This window comes from Cydia splendana, chromosome 16 (assembly GCF_910591565.1).
Source record: "Cydia splendana chromosome 16, ilCydSple1.2, whole genome shotgun sequence".
NCBI lineage: Eukaryota > Metazoa > Arthropoda > Insecta > Lepidoptera > Tortricidae > Cydia > Cydia splendana.
This window is the reverse complement of record NC_085975.1, coordinates 15,342,853-15,368,126: the sequence shown is the minus strand read 5'-3', so window position 1 is coordinate 15,368,126 and position 25,274 is coordinate 15,342,853. Positions and strand designations below refer to the sequence as shown.

The 25,274-nt window shown below is 40.3% G+C and overlaps 1 protein-coding gene across 1 annotated transcript in view; it reads right to left on the bottom strand.

The window, feature by feature from the left end:
• LOC134798459 (sodium/potassium/calcium exchanger Nckx30C) overlaps nt 1–25,274 on the bottom strand; it is a 104,562-nt gene that overhangs the window by 21,730 nt on the left and 57,558 nt on the right. Inside the window, exons 3-6 of the mRNA XM_063770899.1 lie at nt 16,005–16,152; nt 5,066–5,256; nt 3,856–3,994; nt 979–1,231 (exon numbers count right to left, since the gene is read on the bottom strand). Of these exons, the coding sequence (XP_063626969.1) occupies nt 979–1,231; nt 3,856–3,994; nt 5,066–5,256; nt 16,005–16,152 (731 nt within the window). The remainder of the gene's footprint in view (nt 1–978; nt 1,232–3,855; nt 3,995–5,065; nt 5,257–16,004; nt 16,153–25,274) is intronic.

The window sequence follows — 25,274 nt, the reverse complement described above, 5'->3', positions numbered from 1 at the left end:
AGACTGGTCCGCGTATTAGTTGTTAACTTAATGCTAAGCTACGGGCGTAGAGAAATGCCGTAATGCCGTAAGCGAAGCCGATAAATCCATCATAATGCCTCAATATGTGGTAGATATTGAGGCATCAAACACACGTGTGCGAGCTGATTTACCTACTTACTTGGATGGCGTTATGCAACTGTGATAAACTGAATACTATTTGCTTTTTGTATCGTAAGTTCTGACCATCATACAGGTTATGTCAACCCTCGCGATCAGCTCTTAACACATTCACTGCCCCCGACGCACATATGCGTCCACTGTCATACAAGTTTGTTTCTAGGCCACGCCTCCTGGGGACCGATTTTTGAATTTCGACCGCTCGGTTTCGAGTATTTCGTTCAATAATATCTCCACTACTAGGCTTTTAAATTCTACTAATAGAATTGAAATCGAGTGGTCAATACCACCAGATTCCAATTTCGATCGCTCGTATTTCAAAAATTAACATTTCGCCGTTTTCCACCGATTTACGAGTGACGAAATCGAGCGATCGAAATTCAAAAATCGGCCCCCTGGCAGTGAATGCGTTAAACCTAAAAATCTACTTGACCTACAGGTAATGCAGGCAGTATGTTATTAGATAATCAATCAAGTCAGAAAACCTTAAAAATGCCAGTTTCATATGATTTATCCAATCACTCTCTCTCTGTCTCTATTGTTTCCCAAAAAGTTTTAAGTCATAATGTATTGTTTGTCCACATTCTCGTTAGTCATAATTTGTTTGGTTCAGAAACGCGTAACTTTTTTAGGATTGCCATAAAATAAACCTAACCTAACCTATCTATAGGATGACCTTACGAATATCCTGAAAAGTTAACGGTTTCAGTTCTAGGACTAATGATAATATGACAAACAATACATTAGGTATGACTTAAAACTTTATGTCAAACAAAGGGAGGGTTGAATCAGCCTGTCGAAAGATAATAAGGTACTCACCCAACAGTGACATCAAAAATATTGCTGCCAACAGAGCTAGAGACCGCCATATCTCCGAACCCCTTCCTCGCCACGATGACCGACGTGATGAGGTCTGGCACGGACGTGCCCGCCGCCAGCAGAGTGAGCCCCATCACCTCGGGGGGCACGTGCGCCGTCGCGCCGGCCACGTTCGCCCACCACACCATGAGGTAGGAGAAGAACGCGATCCATACTATGGATCCTATAAACGTTAGGGGGAATAGATTCTTCCCTGGAAAGGAAAAGGGTTAATTAGTGTCAAGTATTTCAGCTATTAGAGGTAGGCCGAGAAAAGTCTGCAGCGATTTTGATAGCCCACGCAGTGCAAGTGTTGTTTTAAACGACAAACTTCTATGAAATTATGACGTATAAATAACACCTGCACTGCGTGGGCTATCAAAATCGCTGCAGACTTTTCTTGGTCTAACTCTAGTAACAGGTAATAATATCAGGTAAAGCAGAGTTTATATACATCCTATATAGCAGATTAATCAAGTTTGGTATTTATGGGTTATTTCCTCCTAAGCAAAGTCAAAGAAATGCTTTAGACCAAGAAAAGTCTGCAGCGATTTTGATAGCCCACGCAGTGCAAGTGTTATTTAAACGTCATAATTTCATAGAAGTTTGACGTTTAAAATGACAGTTGCAATGCGTAGGCTATCAAAATCAGTATTCTAGAATGCTCTTTGTTTCTAGCCCATGAAATTCAAGTCTCAGGCTGCGCGAACTTATCAGGGTGGCTCGCTTAAAACCTCCTTAAAACAATTTTATTTTTAAAAAATCACATTAAATCAGCACAATTAAATTAGACGTCATCTCTTAAATTTATAACAAAGCTTAATAAGCAAGCTTGAAATCAGATCAGCTAAAGCTCGAAACGAGCTTAAAAAGCTTGCAGCGGCTTCCAGTAAACGAGGTTATCCCGGCGCTGCCTTTAAAGTTGGGAATATGCTTGGTAATGTTCAGTAAGTTGGCAGCGTAACGCTTGATGCCATCCAAGTTCTACGATATGCATAAATAGGGAATGATGAAAGTTTTTGAAATGGGGCACTCGGAGATCATGCAATACAAAGAAACTTTTTTTGATATAATTCTATGTTTATTTTTTGAAGTTTGTGTTTGTCTATTATTTCTTTTTTAGTATATTTTTTTATTTAATTTAGAAATCAAAATTATCGTTGAATCTATGAAATGAAACGATAGATTATCATTGATAAACTAAAATTCATACTACCGGAACACTTTTCAAGTCAACGTGCCACATATAAAAATAAACTTTATTGAGGTTTGAACTTAAATACATGTTGTCTAAAAGACTTAAGAAAAGCATTTAAGAATAATCGTCTCGCTTAGTTGTCACAATATTTAATGCATATTAAAAAAAAATCGGTGTCACCTTTAATATGAATTTACTTATGGCCTATGTTTGAGCTAGGGGGCGATTTTTGAATTTAGATCGCTCGATTTCAGTAGAAAACAGCGAAATGCTAATTTTTGAAATACGAGCGATAGAAATTTGGAATCGAGTGGTATTGACCACTCGTTTTCAATTCCAGATATTAGTACAATTGAAATCCCTAGTAGTGGAGATATTATTGAACGAAATACACGAAATCAAGCGGTCGAAGTTCAAAAATCGGGCCCCTGCACGGCAAGTCGTTAAATATTATTGGCCACAACATAGTAAACGCAAAAGACCAGGAAACAACACAAACCGGAAAGTTAAGTAGGTGAGCTTTCTCACGCTAAACGGTCATTCATCAAGGGAGAAATAAATCAGTTGCGAACAGAAATACGAGCAGTCGACGGTAATAGTGACCCGAAATATGAAACGAAATGCATGTACAGTCGACGTCAAAAATATGTTTACACTTTTGCACCTTATTCCTTTGTAATAAGGCAAAAAGTGTAAACATATCTTTGACCTCGACTGCACCAGACCGGGAGAGAGTCTTTCCGTGACCACAGCTGGTGCAACTCAGCTGAAATGTCGGAATTTAAGGTAAAAACAATGAAATTATATTGCGGTATGTGTAATTAAATATGTTTACAAAACGCGAGAGTTTAAAGTGTTGAATTGCATGTACTTGGGTGGATCAACTTTTTTTTGTTTTTATTGTATCCTGTCAGCCAGGCGATAATAGTGGCATACAGATGTAGTGCATAATTATTTTCCATCATTTTTTCACGGAAACATACAAACGTGTCTTGCTATTTCAGTCAGTCTCGGTACAAAATTTCATTTTCATTCATTTCATTTTCATTTTCATTTCACAAAAAGTACTGAGGCTGAATTAGCATGACAAATACGACGTTTCCGAGAAAATACGTCCAACGTGTGACTATAGTCATGCGGCGGTACCTCTCGGAGTCCTAGTGTCCGGGAGAGTGATCCATAATGGGAAGACTATGGGCGCGACCAACAGGTAGGTCAGGCCGGAACCCCGCGACATGTCCTCGTGTGACTATAGTCGTGTTACGTACCTCTCGGAGTCCTAGTGTCCGGGAGAGTGATCCATAATGGGAAGACTATGGCTGCGATCAACAGGTAGGTCAGGGCGGAACCCCACGATATCTCCGCGTGTGACTATAGACTCATGCAGACGTACCTCTTGGAGTCCTAGTGTCCGGGAGAGTGATCCATAATGGGAAGACTATGGGCGCGACCAACAGGTAGGTCAGGCCGGAACCCCACGACATCTCCTCGTGTGACTATAGACTCATGCAGACGTACCTCTTGGAGTCCTAGTGTCCGGGAGAGTGATCTATAATGGGAAGACTATGGGCGCGACCCACAGGTAGGCCAGGCCGGAACCCCACGACATGTCCTCGTGTGACTATAGTCATGTGACGTACCTCTCGGAGTCCTAGTGTCCGGGAGAGTGATCCATAATGGGAAGACTATGGGCGCGACCAACAGGTAGGTCAGTCGCTTGCGGAACCCGGAGGGCCACGACATGTCCAATGGCGTCGTGTCCTCCTCCAGGTCCCCTATCTGGGGACAACGGTTATTGGTTAGCGCAGTACGTAAAGGTGTAACCACATTTAGAAATGCAGTCTGATTATACTAACTATAGTCTGTATCTTTAATTATTTAAATAAAAGTAAACAAAATCTACCCTCAAATGGCCCCTTAAGCCTTACATGATCAAATAATGTAGGTTAAAGTCAGGTCGTTCAGTGACAGATCCAGGCGGTTTTGTATTTAAATGTTAACCAATAAATGTTATAACTAACCCGAAAATTTACAAATTATTTGTTTACTTTTATTAAAATACCTAAAAATACAGACTATAGTTAGTGTGGTGTAAATTGGGGTTGGGAATTTCGGGGTTGGTCCCATAGTAAAAGTTGCTCAGTATAATCCCAATACCTCCCTAGTAAAGGGAATTCACTTATATTTTGGCCACCGTGTATATACTGAAATATTTTAATAAATTACCTCTTCTATAGCATCTAAATGTACATCCTGCACGCCTCCGTTGGGCAGGTCGAGCGGCGTCTCCTTGGCCACGGCGGCGGAGTTCCGCGCGGACGCCGCGCCCGCCCCGCCCGCCGCCGGTTTCGTGGCCTCTAGCAGCACCTTTAGCGACGCGATGGAATCGCGGAGTGAGCCACGCCTGGTAAAGGCTGAATTATTTAATAATTACCTCTTCTATAGCATCTAAATGTACATCCTGCACGCCTCCGTTGGGCAGGTCGAGCGGCGTCTCCTTAACCACGGCGGCGGAGTTCCGCGCCGACGCCGCGCCCGCCCCGCCCGCTGCCGGCTTCGTGGGCTCCAGCAGCACCTTTAGCGACACGATGGAATCGCGGAGTGAGCCACGCCTGGTAAAGGCTGAATTATTTAATTACTACCTCTTCTATAGCATCTAAATGTACATCCTGCACGCCTCCGTTGGGCAGGTCGAGCGGCGTCTCCTTAACCACGGCGGCGGAGTTCCGCGCCGACGCCGCGCCCGCCCCGCCCGCCGCCGGTTTCGTGGCCTCTAGCAGCACCTTTAGCGACGCGATGGAATCGCGGAGTGAGCCACGCCTGGTAAAGGCTGAATTATTTAATAATTACCTCTTCTATAGCATCTAAATGTACATCCTGCACGCCTCCGTTGGGCAGGTCGAGCGGCGTCTCCTTAGCCACGGCGGCGGAGTTCCGCGCGGACGCCGCGCCCGCCCCGCCCGCCGCCGGCTTCGTGGCCTCCAGCAGCACCTTTAGCGACGCGATGGCGTGTAGCTGTGTTGCTTTCTCGTCCACTTTGCCTGGGGAAGAGGGGGGTGGTTGTAGTGCTTGTATGAAATTGGTGCTTGGTGGTCAATGTATTTAATTTATGTAGGGATTTTCGAGCGATAACTCAATTTTGTTTTCACGTTAATTAATATAGAAGTTTTTTGGGCAACCTGTCAAATTAACATACAAAATTAACAGTTTACAACAAAAATGCAAGCCAATATCAAAATTAAAGGTACAATTAACCTTTTAACCGCCATAGAATTTTTCATTTATAGCGTGCTCGTGTCGGTACGAAGTTACACGAAGTTTCGTCTTATTTATCAGACCGCGGCGAAATGAAAATGAGCCCGATTTTGTTTGTCTTATATCAGTCTACGGCGGTTAAAAGGTTAAGTAACATAAATACTTAAACACTTAAATTAATCAAATCAATCAATCAAAGCATTTATTTTCAGGCTACTAATGATACATACCTTACAAACTAACATATATATACAATAGTAAAAAACTTAAATACTAAAAAAAATTCACAGATTTCGTGCCTCACACGACTATCGAGCACATTGGAAATGAATCTACGGAATTCGAAAAAATATTGTCGCTGAGCGACGAGAAAGTCTGGATAAGGAAAAAGTTACAAAATAAAACTACAACGTTGAATGATAATTATTTTATTCTTAGACTAACACAAGTATCCTGGACATAACGCATGTGAACAAATAAATTGCAAAATTTCCACACGCGTATAAGTTTGAATAATTGTCGCCGTGGCGCATAAGTATAGGTACATATTTCATTTTTCGATTAATAAGCAGGATATATTAATGTTCAAAGTACAAGAAAATTATTACACGGCAAATCCGTAGTCAACTCGAGAAGTGGTGATCGGCAGCGGCCCATTTGCTGCAAGATATGAAATTTTCTTGACAGCAGTTTGACGCGACGAGAGATGACCATAACAGCGTTTGTCTATGTTGCACCAAACCTGAGTTCCAATAGGTACTACCAGGGTTCAGCATCAGCTATCTTGGGTAATGCTCATCATGACGAATCGGGTGTCCAAAACAGCGTGTGCCTATGTTGCACCAAACCTGAGCTCCACTAGGTACTGCCAGGGTTCAGCATCAGGTATCTGCTAGCAGCCGCCAGCAACATGCTGAGGTGAGACCATTTCGTGGCACTTTTTATTTTGTGTTTCTCCCTCTCCCTCTCCCTCTCCCTCTCCCTCTCCCTCTCCCTCTCCCTCTCCCTCTCCCTCTCCCTCTCCCTCTCCCTCTCCCTCTCCCTCTCCCTCTCCCTCTCCCTCTCCCTCTCCCTCTCCCTCTCCCTCTCCCTCTCCCTCTCCCTCTCCCTCTCCCTCTCCCTCTCCCTCTCCCTCTCCCTCTCCCTCTCCCTCTCCCTCTCCCTCTCCCTCTCCCTCTCCCTCTCCCTCTCCCTCTCCCTCTCCCTCTCCCTCTCCCTCTCCCTCTCCCTCTCCCTCTCCCTCTCCCTCTCCCTCTCCCTCTCCCTCTCCCCTCTCCCTCTCCCTCTCCCTCTCCCTCTCCCTCTCCCTCTCCCTCTCCCTCTCCCTCTCCCTCTCCCTCTCCCTCTCCCTCTCCCTCTCCCTCTCCCTCTCCCTCTCCCTCTCCCTCTCCCTCTCCCTCTCCCTCTCCCTCTCCCTCTCCCTCTCCCTCTCCCTCTCTCCCTCTCCCTCTCCCTCTCCCTCTCCCTCTCCTCCTCTCCCTCTCCCTCTCCCTCTCCCTCTCCCTCTCCCTCTACCTCTGCCTCTACTCTGCGTCTACGTCACTTGCTCTGGTGTAGAATTAAACAAGTATATTTTAAACAATCACAATTCTAATCGCATCTATTAATATTACCACGAACAATCTATTATATAATCGACTTAAAACTTAAATTCAACCGTCACTGCAGTAAACCAAAACGTGACCACTTCTACCACTGCGCATAAAACCTATTATGCACCCATTCAAAAGTTTCCACAACTCGCGCATTCAACTCAAATGTGCAACTTGTGAGTTCGGACAGCGTCCGTCAGATGCGAAATGAGATTACGACTTGTACTTATACAATGCATGCATCAAGTTAAATGTTATTTCATTTAGTACGTGTACGTACGTGCTTGGCTCGCTCTAACTTATATTGTGACATATGTGACAGATATATAACGGGTGGCCAAATAAGTGCATTCCCGTTGCCAGGGAGGTTTTGGGATTATACTGAGCAACTTTTACTATGGGACCAATCCCGAAATCGCGAAAAAAAATTGACTGTTTCATACATTTTGGCTGGGAGGGTAGAACCTCCCTGGCAACGGGAATGCACTTATTTTTGGCCACCGTGTATACTGTTATACTTTCTAATGGTTACTGAGCTAAGCCGTAACGGACGGACATAGCAAATGTAATAATAGCCTTTATAGTTACATACGGAACTCTAAAAAAATAACGCGAGACGGTCTCAAAAAACAACGTGTTCCAAAAAAAATAGTACGAAATCACGAGTCGAACTTGGCCGTTTTTTTTGTGTTACTACATTATCGTATCGTACATTCCGAACACACATTTAATTAAAGCACACATTCATTCATTAGAAACGGATTTTAAAATAAAAGCCTGCTGAAACCCGCACTATTATTAGGTTCGCTAATAATGGCCATATGGATCGATCCGCCCCGGGCACAGACTACTATTTGCAGACTCCACTTTAAGGATGACTCTCGTTAGACCGGGCCGTGGCCGGGCAGGAGCTTCCGGAGCTTCGTTTTCTATGGAAAGCACCACGTGATCACCGATCAGTCGTCATAGAAAATGACATGTCGGACGCGTCGGCTCGGGCACGCGATCATCCTTTATAACGCGTTTACTGTAGCACAAAGGCGTTCTTTTGACATAATAAAGTTGGTACGTTGAAGGCATCATCACTGGTTTGAACCCACAATCTCAGGATTAAAAGTCACACGCCCTTACTGCTAGGTACCAACACTAACAGGCCAATTCGAACGTGCACCTGATGTCAAACCGATATTTTAATGATATTGGAATCATATCAGTTAGCTGTCACTCGCTTGTTCATTTCGCTCAGGCTTATCCTGCGAATGGAAAATTTGCTACGCGGAATTAACGATTTTGGGGAAAAGATCTATACACGCCGCGCGCATGACCTAATGCACCTGCCGGCTTAGCCATGGTGACAATCGCTGGCGTTACGACAACGAAACGCTTTGTATCTCTCTATCACTCTTCCATATTAGTGCAACAGTGACAGCAGGCGTGGCTCACTCCGCAATTTCCTCGCTTTGCTACAGATAGCTAAAAGTACATCCGTTCCACACCAATTTTGGTGGTTAGCCATAAGCCGCGCGTGGCGCTGTCGCCACCTAGCGGCCATATCTGTCCTGATCGTAACAGACGCGTTTTGTGAGAGAGTGAGTCTTCTGTACCTAGTACTATTATTTATTCTGTGGTGACAGTTCCATATGGAGCGTAAGCGATTCGCATGTTGGCTACGCGGCCTACACGTTCGAATTGGCCTGTAAGTCGACTTAAGAATGACTCACGCTAGATCGTAAACTGATAATTTTCTGATCTAGCGTGAGTTATCCTTTAGTAAGCGTAAGTAACTTGCATGTTGCGCCTAACACGCAAGTGGTCTGTAGCCAGGTCAAGGCGGGGCGAGCACGGCTGCCCTATTTTTCCGCCCAAATGCCGACTCGGCAAAGGTGAAGTTTATTAACGCCAGCCCTGTGTTATTGTTATATTTTTCGAGTTTTAAATAACCGTAAAATCAGGTAACTTTAGTCCGCAGCTTACAACTAAGGCCCAAATTCAATTTCCAGTAAAATATGTATAAGTATTTTTCAAATTATGTTGAGTATATAATATAGAAAGACTATTAAGGTATCTAAAGGCTCGTTAAGAATCAACGTTAACCATGTACCATTTTCCTTCAGGACTATAGTTACCTGATTTTCCGGAATTGGGAAAGAGAGAGTTGTTTTTCGAATGTAGTTACTTGTTGGTCTCAGTTGCGGTTATGATATAGGCTAATTCACTGGCCATTCGTAAAATAGGTTTGCGGTCTTAATGCCTTCACCAAGGAGGAGTTTTGGCCGAAGGGTGTCAAGTTTCGGCGGTTCCGCGGCCGGCTCCCTGACACTGCGGGGTTGCGTTATGCATCGCAGCCATAATGTGATTTGTAGTGTTTAGTTTTAAAACATATTTTTATACTATGTATGCTAGTTTTAAGGTATTTATGTATGGGCCACTAGTTGACTGAAATAAAAAATTTCATTCATTCATTCATTCATTAATGGTCGCGTGTCGCGTCCATACATGTAAGTCGCTCGTCCGCGTATTAATCGTTTAAAACTATTAATCCCATTTTCGCCAATGGTCAATATTTAAACAGAGTACCTACCTATTGTTTAAATATTGGCTGTGCGTTATCTACTTTAAGTGTCGTTCTTTGGAACTTGCTTAACTATGTAAACAAACCGCCATATTGAAATGGTCACTGAATGATGATTTCAGTATGGCGGTTTGTTTACATAGATAGTATTAGCAAGTTCCATAGAATGTCACTTTATACTTTATACTTTATAATATAATATTTTAGTTAATAGAACGTTTTATTACATCCGTGGTAGCCTAGGAGTGAGAGACGTCGCCGGTAAGCTCCATCAAGAAAGTCGGCTGAGATGGTTTGGCCTTGTCAAAAGAAGGCCGCCTGAATACGTATGCAATAGAGCCCTTAGCTTCGCCTTACCAGGCCCAAACAGTACGGTTACCATCAGTTTGTCACTGACATAAACGCCGTCGAGAACGTAATTTACTTTCTATACGTCCCGTTTGCACTAATATGCGAGTGCGAGCGAGATGTATAGAAAGTAAATTACGTTCTCGACGGCGTTTATGTCAGTGACAAACTGATGGTAACCGTACAGGAGGGGCAAACCAAGGCAGCGGTGGCGTAACGTCATCGCCAAAGATTTATACGCCTGTGGGTTAGCGGAAACCGATGTCCAGGATACAGCGAAGTGGAAGGAGAAAAGTAGGAAAGCGGACGCCGTCACAGCACGGGACAAACGCTAGGAGGATGATGACATTGATTAAAAATTAAAACTAAGTACAATAATTAACTAAAACAAATCGTAGGTATGATCTTTAAATATTCTCTTATATGTTTTTGCAAGAGAATTCAGACCGAAACGAACTAGTCCCAAATTAAGCTCTAGACTGCTCTTTTTCATACAGGATTTTCTACAAACTCAATATCCATACATCCCCGGGGTAAATTAACCTGTAAGGGTATTACTGGCTTAGCCGTGTCAGACGGGTGTGCATCAAAATAAACAAACCCGTGCCGTTACCACATAATTAAAAAATTAACGCTACCTTGGCGCTGGTTACCGTGGTTACATTTACTTTGTGATTGACAGGGGGTTTCAGGGTTACCAGGAAGCTCGATCTGTTTTGTTATTTTTAGAATACTAAGCGTTGCTAATGTTTAAATGTGGAAATTCTAATCCAACATGTGTTTATAAACAGGAATTTATTTTAAAATAATAGCCACGCTTAGTATTGTGTTGAATTTCTCCTGAAAAAAAACCAGACAAAACCAAATAGAACATTGGTATAATATTTAAACCTTTCGCGTTTTGAACACATATTAACTCACATTAACAACATTAACTGAGCGGCATCCTATTTGGTGTACGTTTTTTTGTACTTATTTAATTTGCTGTACCTAATGTATGTTTTTATGCCTAATAAATATTTTTTATTTCTATTTCTATTTTCTACATTTATAGCCGGGTCTATCGCGAATTTATTTTATTACCTTTATTTACCGACGTTTCGACACAGGTTTCATTTCAGTTAGCCGCGACCACGACCAGTGAAACCTGTCTCGAAACGTCGGTAAATAAAAGTAATAAAATAAATTCGCGATAGACCCGTCTATAATAAATGTAAGTTAATATGAGAACATTGGTAACTATATGATTAACGCAGTGGTACGCATTTGTGGAACTTGTATACCACAGTACCATAGGTACTGGACTATATAGCTGGTTTTATGTACAGAATATGTACAATCTGAAACAAATTTTATAATGTTGACATCGTGTTGCTCGACGTATTGGCACCCACGGCATTCAGTAGACAAAAGTACGCCAGAATACAAACTTTAGTACTTAAGTTTACTAAATACCGGGAGCGCCATCTTGATTGAGAGTAAATCCGCAGGGACGCTGAAAACTCATTAAAAGGTGATTAAATTATCGTTAAATCTTCTTTAATTATACTCTTATCTAAACTGACACTAAGTTTCAAATAAGGGCGAGTATCTACAAGAGCCGGCCGAATCTGACTTTAGATTTTTTAGAAAGAAAGAAAGTAAATACATTTATTTACGTCAAACCAAACCAGTTTATTATATTTTAAAGTTTTGATCTCGGTTTTTTATACTACGTCAATGGCAAACAAGCATACGGCCCGCCTGATGGTAAGCAGTCTCCGTAGCCTATGTACCTAGCTACGCCTGCAACTCCAGAGGAGTTACATGTAGCCTATGTTCCTATGCGACAAAGCGATGCGATGTCTTGTTTTGATATGAACTTGACAATCACTCACGCTTATTGGTCCACGCACGTGCGCGACATAAACTGCCCGATTCGAACTTTAAAATACGTCATTTAATAGATCTAGAAACGATATGGATTAGATATGTCAGTGTCAAATGTGACGTTTTTGTTTGAAGAAACGTCTCATTTGACACTGACATATCTAATCCATATCGTTTCTAGATCTATTAATTGACGTATCATAAAGTTCGAATTGGGCCGAAAGCCGTCTCGCACTTATCGGTGCGGTGCTGTGCGGAAAGTATATTAGTCGAGGAGTGCACAAGAAAAATATCGTCAAGAAACGCGCAATATTTTCTTGCATTGTTGCGTTGTCTCGCTCAATTCTCGTGGATACGGTCCGCATCCGGGCCGAAGCTTACGACAGTTCATTTTCTGTGATGGGTGATCGGTGATCACGTGATGCTCTATAAAAAACTGATAGGTGTCGGACGCCTCGGCCCGAATCCGGACCGTTCTAACGTGAGTCATTCTTTATTCTTATGAATTCTTTCAATGACGAATGTATTGTATACAGTAAAATTATACATTTTGCGTTTGCGTCAAATCCGGTAGTTCTGATTTTTTGCAGGCTTGTTTATGATGTTGGCCCAATGAATAATCCAAGTTTGAGACCTCGAGCGCCGAACGCAACTTTGTCAAAAATCTAATAAACCGCAATTTTTTTAGATTTGGGCGATTATAACCCTGAAGTACTAGTTCTTGATACTAACTTCCTAGGGCGTTTTTAAAGTAGACTAAATTTGCTACAATAAGACACTAGAATTGTCTCTGTAATCTAATATTTTCCGAGATAAACCCTTTCAAAATGTTATAATTTTACGTCAGTTCTTAGCTATAACATAAGGGTTAGGTTGGTAATTTATATGGAATTCATCACCAAAATCATCATCAAAATATTTTTTCAAAATAGGCACTCATACATTTTTTTATTGAAAATAAATTCTAGTGTCTTATTGTAGCAAATTTAGTCTACTTTAAAAACGCCCTAGAAAGTTACTACCAAAAACTAGTACTTTAGGGTTATAATCGCCCAAATCTAAAAAAATGCAGTTTATTCGATTTTTGACAAAGTTGCGTTCGGCGCTCGAAGTCACAAACTTGGATTATTCATTGGGCCAACATCATAAACAAGTCTGCAAAAAATCAGAACTACCGGATTTGACGCAAAAGAGCCAGGTTACAAAATTCGACAAAGTTACTGGATTATATGTAGCCTTAGGTCTTTATGTAAAGGGGCCCAACGATTACCAGTTCGCCGGATATCAGCCTGTCAGTTGTTCGGAAGTGTCACCTTTTGTGACTAACTGACAGGCTAATGTCGTCCAGAGAACTGGTAATCAATGGGCCCCTTAAACGATCCATATAAATTAAGAAGTTGATTAAAACTAAATAAGTTAAAATATAAAAATAAGCATTGGCTTTGCCCAGCGATAGTCTTTAAAATAGGTACAAATGACAACATGGTTCAATACGTTAAAAATTGAAACGTAAAATAATCTACCTACTAAGCAATAACACTCAGTCCCAAAGAAATTTCATGTAGAAAATAGAAGAATAAGGTGGTGGTACTGGTGCTCGACACGATCCCAGTATATGTCATCTTCAAACTTAAGTTATTGTTAATAGAGGTGACAGCAGGGTGTCATCTATTGGGCATTATCATGTCGAGCACTAGTACCACCACCTTATACTTACGTTCGATTGTAGTTACCTATTTATAATATTTTGAATAAACAAGCCATTTGAAAAAGTAAAACATTAATTAGAATATCTGAGGTATTGCGCCCTAAAGTCAGACACCCCTACTAATCAACCATAAAAAAAATAAGTTTAGAGCGGGGGTCACCAGTTAGGACAACTTACCTTATTTCATACAATATAGGTACACACTGTACACAGCATTCAAAAAAACACAACAGCACTTTACGAAATTCGTATTTCGTCGGGTGAAAATACGTTTGTGCCATACGCCACTTACATTGGTTTGCGGGAGAGCGAAAAGAAGCAAAAAAAATTTTTTCGAAAAGTTTTACATTTAGGAAATATTGAACTTATTTATCATTTAGGCACATATGTTTACTATGTACAAATTTTGCTCCTGTACCCCTAGAGTACATTTCATTCGATAGCGCGACGTAACGTACATCATCATCATCTATTTAAGAGTTAGACTCTTGTCGGTGGAGCGATTTCCATGCATGTCGGTCCTCTGCCTTCTCCTTGACAGCCTGATACGACACGACGTTGAGCTTTTCCTTTACTTGTTCTATGTACGTTCTCCTTGGTCTCCCCCTCCGCCTCGTTGCCTCAACTCTCCCTTCAATGATATTTTTGATAAATTCGTCGTGTCGTATCAGGTGTCCAAGCATCTTTCCTCTTCTGTTTTCAATGGTTCTCAACAAACTCCTCTTCTCTCCTACCATGCGTAAAACGTAAACAAAAACGTAAACGTAACGTACGCGCTTGCGTTAATTGTCATTTTGTATGGGATTTTGAGTTTCCAAAACGTCCCGCTTGGCGCGCTGTTCAAAATTCCATACAAAATAGACATTAACGCAAACGCGAACGCTCGTCACGCTATCGAGTGATATTTACACTTGTACGGTTACCATCAGTTTGTCACTGACATAAACGCCGTCGAGAACGTAATTTACTTTCTATACGTCCCGTTTGCACTAATATGCGAGTGCGAGCGAGATGTATAGAAAGTAAATTACGTTCTCGACGGCGTTTATGTCAGTGACAAACTGATGGTAACCGTAGGGTTCTGTTGGAAATATCAGGAACCGATTAAGTTGATTTAGATTTCCAGTATCTGGATTACAAAATGGACGTGTTTCAATCACAGGATTAGCAGCGTGTATTTAACATTAATCCAACGTCCATCCAGCTCGAAATATGGATACGATGAATCCTATTACTGGACCAATATAAATCAGCCTTAATGACATTCAAAAACACAGTCATTTGTACTAGGACAGATGTAGTGCATATATGTTTTCCATCGTATTTTCTCGGAAACATTCGTATTTGTCATGCTACTTCAGTCAACCTCAATATTTTTTGTACCGAGACTGACTGAAATAGCAAGACACGTACGTTTCCGTGAAAATAAGACGGAAAATAATTATGGACTATATCTGTAGCCGAATTAAGATACGGTTTCGGAAATTTCATTTTAATAGATTTTTTTTGTACTTAATTTTTCTTTTATATTTTTATCTTATATAATATATGTATAAGATATAAATTTAAATTTCATATTATGAAGAAACCGCCAAAGATTTCAACAAGAAGTCAGTTTATACCTTAAGCTTTTTTGCAAAAATTAAGGGGCGCTTTTTTTTTATTAAAATAAATATTGTTATTCATGCGTATAAACGACATTTTAATAGTGTAGTCTTCAAACAGTAAGCAAACAGCTGCCCATGCATTCCCCCCCCCCCCCCTCCCCATAACCCATCGACTGGTGAGTGGTGACGTCGATGTTCTTATCGTATTTTCCTTTTTTTACTGCATTTTGGATGGCAGAGTGTCAGTTTAGTGCTTGGACAAGTGCACTGGTGTGTACTGAAGACGTTCAAGTGCACTGGCTGACTTAGTGGCTAGTTAAGCTACATGTATATTATAAAAGAGAGCGAGGCAGTGGCTGAACATTTTTTTAATGTCAAATAATCCGATTATAAGGGGTTTAGTAACCATGTCATAAAGCCAATATACAGATATAGTGAATGATTATTTTTCATTGTATTTTCACGGAAACGTACTAACGTGTCTTGCTATTTAGCCCCCTCCAGACTATGTGCGTGAACAATCTGCGAAATCGATGCCACACTCGCGTTCGCGGCTTCGCCCGCGATTCACGCGCATAGTCTGGAGGGGGCTTTTCAGTCAGTCTTGGTACAAAAACTACTGAGGTTGACTGAAAGTAGCATGACAAATACGAACTTTTCCGAGAAAATACGAAGGAAAACAATTATGTACTACATCTGTAACAAAATGCTGTTGAATGACTTCACGATGGGAAGACAGACGAAGGAAGATAATATACATATATGAGGACAGGATACCTATAATGAGATAAGTAATCAGCCCCTCCCCCACCCCCGCAAAAAGCAAAGCGGTGCGTACCTAACTCACCGTCGTGCATCGGGTCGATAGTGTGTATCATGAGCTGCAGCAGCCCGTGCCGGAACTTCGCTGCCGGCTGTTTGCTCGGGCCCGCGGCCGCGGTGTTGGTGCCCACTGACGTCTCGCTCGATGTCGTCGCGTTGCCGTGCTGTGGGAGGGAGATAGAGTTAGTTTTGTCAGTTTGCATAGTTGTGCAGTTGCGTGTGTGGTACATAGGTCCTAGAATCTATAAGCGTTTGCCTGGTAATTAGAAGTCAAGTGAATTGGGTAGGTAAAGTTTTTTGAAGATAGGGAAATAGTTATTTGCTTTCAGTTTTTGAAGGGCAAAGTAAGCCTTTCCGAGCTGGTGAGGTGAAAATTATATTTTTATCGAATAGTATTCGTCATATCAATCACTTAAAAAAAATATTTAATCAATTAAATTAAATAAAAATAAAAGAGCTGCATTTTGGTGATCGCCATGACGAATACTATCGGAAAAAAATATAATTTACTATCTTCAAAAAACTTTACCTACCCAATTCACTTGACTTCTAATTATCAGGCAAACGCTTAATATAACCTTTAGGAATATTTAGAAGTTAAGGCGTTGTACTCATTAGATGAATTTATGAATCAAAATAATTTTGTGTGATTATTAAAATGAGAAGTATCTCATAAGAGAACGCTGGTTCGATTCCAGTCTGGGGCACTGGGAGACTTGGTCACTTTTTATTTGTAAATTACATTTATTTCAGTTTATATTTTATATAGTACCTAGTGTTTCTACTTGAATGAAAAAAATAATCATTTTCTGAAAATAATTTAATTTGTCCGAATACTTCTAATAGTATGTTAGCATTGCAAAATAATGGCAATGTTGCTGCTTAGACGCTGCTCGCCACTGAATTTTCATTGAAATTGTCTACTTAAAATGACAGTTCGATGACATAAAAAAAATCATAAGAAATTTCGCTTGTTTCGCGGTATAATTATACCATCCTACCGGCCGCGCCAGTCACCTGTTTCATAACATACACTTTCGTAGGCGTCTGCGTGTCAAGTTCATCAAACAGCGCGCCTCATTACCCCTTACACGTGTCCAACCTTGTTCAACGTAAATTCTAACTTCTCTAACCAATAATAGACTTTTCTCAAAAATGGACGGCAAAGTCGACTTTGCCGTTTGAAAAATAGGTTGCGAAGCGCGTAGTTTATGGTCAGTCAAAAATTAAAAAGTTAAAAACATTGCAGTCTCGATTTTGGGACTGCAATGTTGCATACAAATTCCATTATTTGTCGAGTTCCAAACTTTTTAAAAGTTGAAATGGCCATATCAAATGAAGGCACAGGCCCATTAAACAGCCAAACAGATGATTAGTACCGCGACTATTTAGCTGTCTCAAATAGGTTGGCGTATTTTCGGCAGAAAAATACACTTCTATTTTTTTATAAAAAAAATAAAAAGGCGGCAAAGCTAATTTTTTCAATTGTTTCTACTTTTTTCTGTGAAAATATATACGTAAGAAAGTTGCTTTTGTAAAATATTTCTATGATATTTATATTTCTTGCACCATTTTTGAGAAAAGCACTATATATGACTCGGCTGAAAGGCTACTTGCTGGCTTCGGATTCAATTAAACGGACTCCCAAGGTCGTCCGTTTAAAACGAATCCTCAGCCTGCGAGTAGCTACTTCCGAGCCTCGACAATAATGTACTATTATGTCTTCGATATAAGGTTTACGAATTGTCAATTAACGGCGCGGACGATGGTACTAACGGCAACACTCACTTTCTAAATGACCATAGGTGAGGTCTACTCCTTTGAAATAAGGTATACAATCAATTAACCGTGTGAACGATAGTACGAAATGTATGCATAAACGGTCAAAGGTCTCCATTGCATGTTGTGGGCGTACTGAATGGTAATTAGCGTTAATTAACGATAAATATATGCTCATTAGTAGTGTTACGGTCTGTTTATTAAATTACTTTCGCTTTTGGACGTTTGATTTTTATTGATAAAACTAATTCGTGGACATGTTTTTGCAGAGCAACTTTTTTATTAGTTTACAAACTGAAACCATAATTATTTTTATTATTAATTATCTCTGATTGATTACTTATCTAGGTAGATACTAGGACTACTAAGTAGATGGCTGCCTGCCTACCTAATTTCTACCCAGGGGTTTTGTCCATAACTACAATTTACTTGTTTATAATCATAATTCGCTAGGGATATCCGTAAAGGGGGTCTAGCCAAGACGACAATCACATTTTTTCTTTTCACTTTGTATTTGCCGATACTGTACGATTGTACGATGTATACGTAATGTACGATTGATATGGCCCACAGATATGTTTGTCAGATATGTCTGGCGGATGTGTATTTTACTCCATCTGTACTAAACCCTGGACCACCTTTTTGTGCATCAGTTTTATACCCAGCGTTACGTAAGTGTTGCATATGACAGATCTAGATCAATGTCTTTCTAAAACCAAATTATTTATTTCAAATTTACTCCTCTTTTGTCAGATGTGGTAAAAGCAACTGCTCCATTAGCATAACTTGCATTATGAATGAGAGCTAACGAACTGCGACAGGGTAACGATCACGTGCGAATCGCGCGATTTGGCACCAACGCGCGAAATGTGCCGCAAAATCTGCACTCAACGCGATTGGCCAACAAGACGAGTAATGACAATACCCCGTTTATAAAACTTAGTCAAAATATGTTTTATCTCTTTCCAACAAACTTCAAATGTCAAATCGATAGATAAAGATAAAAAATTTAGCAAACATTTAAGTTTTGAAGAGTTATGAGCCTCATCCGTCCACCACCCCGGCCCTGGGATAGATAATTTATGTAACGTCTAATTTAAGGATAAGTAACTCCTATTCTCTGCAAAATAACGAATGTTTCTTATTTAGGTATACATATAATACAGGTAATATAGGATGTTATATGCACACTGTTGACTAGAGTTAGACCAAGAAACGTCTGCAGCGATATTGATACCCCACGCAGTGCAAGTGTTATTTATACGTCATAATTTCATAGAAGTTTGTCATTTAAAATAACACTTGCACTGTATGGGCTACCAATATCGCTGCAGACTTTTCTTGGTCTACTCTAGACGTATTTTACTGGACTGGACGTTTGACGGGTGAATAACAATTTTAGTTCCTGAAAACAGTTTATAAATGTATATTCATGCATTTGCTCATTGAAAATGCAGTTTTATTGCAAAGTCATTCGATATCATGTCTATTATCGATCTTAGTGTACGAGTAGGTAATAAAAATAAACATCACCGTAGTGTTCGTGTCCAGAGTAGCAATGCACGCACGAGAACTTTCCAAAGTTGCGAAACTTTCCACATGAGAATTTCTCGGTAACTTCTGAGAATGTTCTCGAGAACGAGAATTTATTTATTTATCGTAGTTTATACCATGAATATTCACGATAGTTTAGGTGTAGTATCCTTACCCCCAGGAAATTCCGACTTTTGGTCTACCGCTTCCGGTCAGAAAAATTTATGACGGCCCGGCCAAACGGTCAGACCTAGGTGGGGGGTGCTCGACCAAATGTCATAGAGGGACCCTGGCAGTTTTTGACGCGGACATGTTTTTTTCAATATGGCCGGCTTTTTTTTTAATTTTTTCAAGTTTGTCCTAGCGCGCTGAAATTTTGGTCACGGAATCTCGGCGTCCCCTAGATACCGATTAAATATTTTTTTTTTGTAAAAATGCTACAATAGCGGGAAAACTGGCCACTTCTATTTTGTATGGCAACTTTTAAACGGTGCGTGATAGGTGGGGGGTGCTCGACCAAATGTCATAGAGGGCCCCGAGATCAAACAAACTGCATTAAAAAAATCAAAATGATCTACTTTTTTTTTTAATTTTTTCAAGTTGGTCCGAGCGCGCTGAGATTTGGCATGGCGGGAGATAGAGGCCTCTAGATTCCTATGACAAAAAAAAATATTTTTTGAAAAAATCCAAGATGGCGGAACAATAAATTTCCATGTTGCAGAATGTTCTGAGAACATTCTCGAGAACGTTTCCGCTTTTTGGGAATGTTCTGCAATTTGTACATTGCTAGTCCAGAGTTAGTACACGTATACTTAAAACAGAACTTGAGCAATATCAACAGACAATCTGGAATTTACTTACTAATATTATAAACCTACGCAACAAAAATGATACTATGAACAAATGCCAAGAGGGTGTACACCAAACATGTCCGCAACATAAGACCGCTTTCGATCATATCTGTATAGTTTACGACCCGCTGTTTCCCGGCCTTCGCTTTTGGTCTTAAATCTCCGTATTCTCTCATCTAATACCTTTACAGAGTACCATTTTGTACCATTTGGAGTTGAAACTCTAGGTCCATGGGGTCCCAGCGCGCATAAGTTGTTCGCAGAAATCGCGAAGCGTCTGGTTGACGTAACTGGTGACCGAAGAGCTGGCGGCTACCTCGCACAACGTATCAGCATTGCGATACAGCGAGGAAATGCCGCCAGCATCCTTGGTACAATGCCTCAAGGGCCTATTTTAGATTTAAACTAGTTATTAATTTAGTTTAGTAGTACCACTGTATATATATTGTATGTAAATAAATGTATTAAAAAAAAAAAAATACCTTTAAACGAGGAATTCTTGTTTATTATTACAAGCTTTTATTTAGTTTCACCTGACCGTTGTCTGTCTGTCGGTCTGTAATCAAATCTTGCAAGTTAAATTTGATCCACTTCCCGGTTTCCGATTGAGCTGAAATTTTGCATGCATGTTTAAATCGGATGACAATGCAATATTATGGTACCATCGAGCTGATCTGATGATGGAGACAGGAGGTGGCCATAGGAACTCTGTGATGAAACAGCGCAACCTAATTGTGTTAGGGGTTTTTAGAATTGTCTCGATGAGTATTATTTGTCTGTCGTAAGAAAAGTACAGTTAGCGATAAAAGCTTGTACCAAAAATGAATTTTTTGCCAAAAACTTATTTATATATATATATTTCGGGGATCTCAGAAACGGCTCTAACGATTTCGATGAAATTTGCTATATGGGGGCTTTCGGGGGCGATAAATGATAAAAACGCGCATTTTTGAGTTTTTATATGTTTTCCGAGCAAAGCTCGGTCTCCCAGATATTATTTATTATAGTGTAAGGACTACAATATAATAAACATATATGTCGGAGCGTGACTCCAGGAGGACGTATTGCAGCGTTATAGTTCAGTTTTAGACGCCTGTAGAAAGTTGATTAGCAATGTTTGGCTACGTATTACTTGGTTGTAACGGAATAATAGAGTAGCGTAAAGAGTGGCGCCATCTATTGGCGTGTTGTTGAACTAAGATGACAGGTAGAAGGCTTTGGAACGTCAAGAGGTTTCTCTTGAGTGAACGTAGGCATGAGTTGGCAGTTTTGTCGTTATGTTGGTAGACCGGTCGAGCAGGTTTACCTACTTGACTTAAAGGCGGGAGCGGGGAGGCTCCTCGAGCAGAATTGATCGAGCCGCGTTAGTGATCGGACGTTAGCCAACCTCGTGCCTAATTCGCCACGTTCCTGAAGGCTTATACCTGAAGGATTATTCTGAAAGCTTATAGATTCTAACGTTCTTTAACCATTGAGCTAAGTGTTTTATTTCAAGTGTTATTTTGATTTCTTACGTGTGATTAGAAGCTTACCTTTGTAAAATAAAGAGAAGAAGTGTTGTTTTGAAAAGATGTGTCCCGGCTAGTTTGTTGCCGGTCCCATATTGGGATACCCTTCTCCAATTGAGAAGGAATTAAATCTTCTCGGGTCAGAGGTGTACGGTTGGAGCCGGCCTAGCTTGATTTGAATAAAGACTTGAACGATTTTATGCGATCCTTTTATTTGAGTTTAATCCAAATACATTCCTATAGTGATTAGTAGGCACTAGTATGGTTAACAAGTCCGAAAGTTTATTTCATGCACTGGTAGCATACTGAGTTAGCTGTAAAGTAATACATTGAGATACTACGCCCACCCGCCATCCTGTACAACCCCATGCTGCCTCCGTCATATATCTAATCTAATACCAATGTCTACAGGTTGCTTTTATCATACGATTCTCTTGAAATTTTGGAGCAATTTCGATTTTTTTGTCGAATCATTCATTTTCAACATGGCGGAGCATACGAAAAAATCCGTACTTTGGTTTTTCAAACGTATTTAGTTTATTCTGTAGGTATGTACATACTATTACAGTACATATGATTCAATAGGGAATAATAAAATGAAATTTCGATTTTCGCGTTTCCTGGTCAAACCGCCTTGATGCATCAATGTCATATTTTATTGTCTGTGAAAACTTGTGAAAAAAACAGTTTAAGGCACAGTATGTATAAGTTACTCTATGGTTTACTAGCTTAGTGCTGCACTGTGGCGGCAGAACACACACAACACGCCTCATACATGAAAAAATGTGTCCCAAAATTTTGTATGAAAAAATGTTTTTCCAGTGCGTCACGTTCATACAAATAAAAAAAACTTTTCATAAAATTATGTGACGATCTGGAAAGGAAATCTTTGTACACAGTTTTTCATGTATGAGGCGTGAATGTACAAATGATTCTGAGTAAAATGAGCCCAAGAAGTCAATATTTTGAAGACATGAATGAAATGTACCTACTTTGTTTTTGGAAAACGCTCAGATAGCAATAAATTTACTGTGACTACAAAGTTACTATATGACAATAACCCTCTATACTATCTATTCTCTTTGCCATTATTATCAAACCATTTACCTCTAAAAATAAATAACCATCGCCGTAATATACTGGCACATTTTCTCGCCCAAACGCAATGAGGCTATAAATTACTGGCACATTTATCAAGGGCCGTAAATTTTATTGCAACCAACTGCCGATTGGGCCGTTGTGTGGCACAGATGTACTTGACTTACAATAATTTTAGGCATTATAAAACCTAAGTTTAGCAATTCTTTTTGACCGACTTCGATGTTTAAAAGATGGTTCTGAATTCTGAACAAAAATTCCGTACTTAATAAAAGATCTGTTTTGTGTTTGGGCTTGTTATTGTTATAAAGTGAAATTTGTTTGAAGACTGAAAAGCTAAAATATCCAATATTCTTAATCGGTGACTTCCCTTAACCCTCTCTGAATAGCCAAACTGTAGCTGGCTGAAGTCGGATCGACAATAGAGGGTTTCCAGGTCAAACGCCACATTGTCGGACTAACGACTGCCTTATATTGTTGGACAGCTGTATGGGAAGTGGCTGCAAATAGGTTATTTGGCTTGGGCTCAATTTGACTCGAGGAATTTTCCTCTGGACCATATTTTCATAGAGTGCATAGACTCAGAATAAAAGGCAGATTACTAATGGGTGAAATACATTTTCCAAGATGGCGGCGGTTCCTCGAGGTCTAGAGCTAGAAACTAAATCTCAATCTGTGTATCACAAAACGAATATATCACTTTTCCACGAATAAACAAAGTATTCCCAAAATGCTGATTACCCGATATCGTTTTACCGCCGCACAAAGGCAATAACTCGCAATAACTACGTTTTAAACGTTTCTGGTTACGCGGTAATTATTTTTCCGATTGAAGCCGGTTTCTCAACATGAGCGTGCTGTCTGTTTAATTTGATTGTCAATTTTTAAATTTTTGCAACGAGTAACATGCCGTTGCCGTTATACTTATTTTTAAGTCCCGCCTCCCTTTTATATGGGCCAGCAACTAATCTGTTTGATGAGGGAAAAAATAGGACCAACTTGGAACTATATAGGTAATTCTGAACAAAAGATTTTTCCAAATCGGTCCACAATGACCGAGTTCTGAGGTGACAAACATTAGAAAACCGTCGAATTGATAACCTCCTCCGTTTTGTTGAAGTCGGTTAACAACTCATTGTAATATCTAAAGTATGAATTATTAAATTACTTATAAGTAGGGTAATTCGCCAGTAACTGGCCACTGTTGGTAATTGGTCACCCTAAACTAAAAATGAATTCTATTCACATATAAACAGAATTCATTTTAGTATAAGGTTTCAATAACTAGTCATCTTATACTAAAATGAATTCTGTTTATAGGTGAATAGAATTCATTTTTAGTTTAGGGTGGCCAATTTCTAACAGTGTGCAGTTACTGGTGAATTATCCTACCTTAGAATAACATTTCTATACTTAGTCTATTAACCCCTATGGAGTCTACATCTACGAGTAGCTCGCCCGCTTGTTTTCTAATCTAATTCTCAAAAAACCAAGTCTATAAGTCCATGCTCTAGTTTAGAAAACCATACACAATTCAGAGGATCCTATACGAGTAGGGAGGTACGGGACCATTGGGCAGTCGGGAGGCTCGGGCACCTCCTTGTAAATCAGGATCAGGACTTATTACAAGGGGTTGCCCAAGCCTCCCGACTGCCCAGTGGTGGGGACCACCTACCTCCCCTACATAGATAGATGACAGGGGTTACAAACGGGAGTAGGTACGAAAAGGAGCGCAAACATGTTAAGCATTTCTTAGTTATGTAGGGTAATTCACCAGTAACTGGCCACCCTAAACTAAAACTGAATTCTATTCACCTAAAAACAGAACTCATTTTAGTATAAGGTTTCAGTAACTGGCATAAATGGATTGGATATGAATTCAGGTGTTTCTAGTAGTTTATCGTATAGAAACATTTCGTTAAAATTTAGTAACCATAATTTATTTAATTCCTTTAAAGTGTCTACAATGGTTTCTTAAAACTATAACCCTGAAACCCTAGTGTATTTCATTCGATAGCGTGACGATCGTTCGCGTTTTCGTTATATCTATTTTTGAACAGCGCGCCAAGCGGGACGTTTTGGAAACTCTAAATCCCTTACAAAATGACACTTAACGCAAACGCGTACGTCACGTCACGCCATCGAATGAAATTTACACTGGGGGTACAAGTGTTCCTCATTCGTTAAAATTAGAATTCGATTAAACTCGCATATTAGAAAACATCTTCTTCTTCCTCGCGTTATCCCGGCATTTTGCCACGGCTCATGGGAGCCTGGGGTCCGCTTGACAACTAATCCCAAGAATTGACGTAGGCACTAGTTTTTACGAAAGCGACTGCCATCTGGCCTTCCAAACCAGAGGGTAAACTAGGCCTTATTGGGATTAGTCCGGTTTCCTCACGATGTTTTCCTTCACCGATAAGCGACTGGTAAATATCAAATGATATTTCGTACATATGTTCCGAAAAACTCATTGGTACGAGCCGGGGTTTGAACCCGCGACCTCCGGATTGAAAG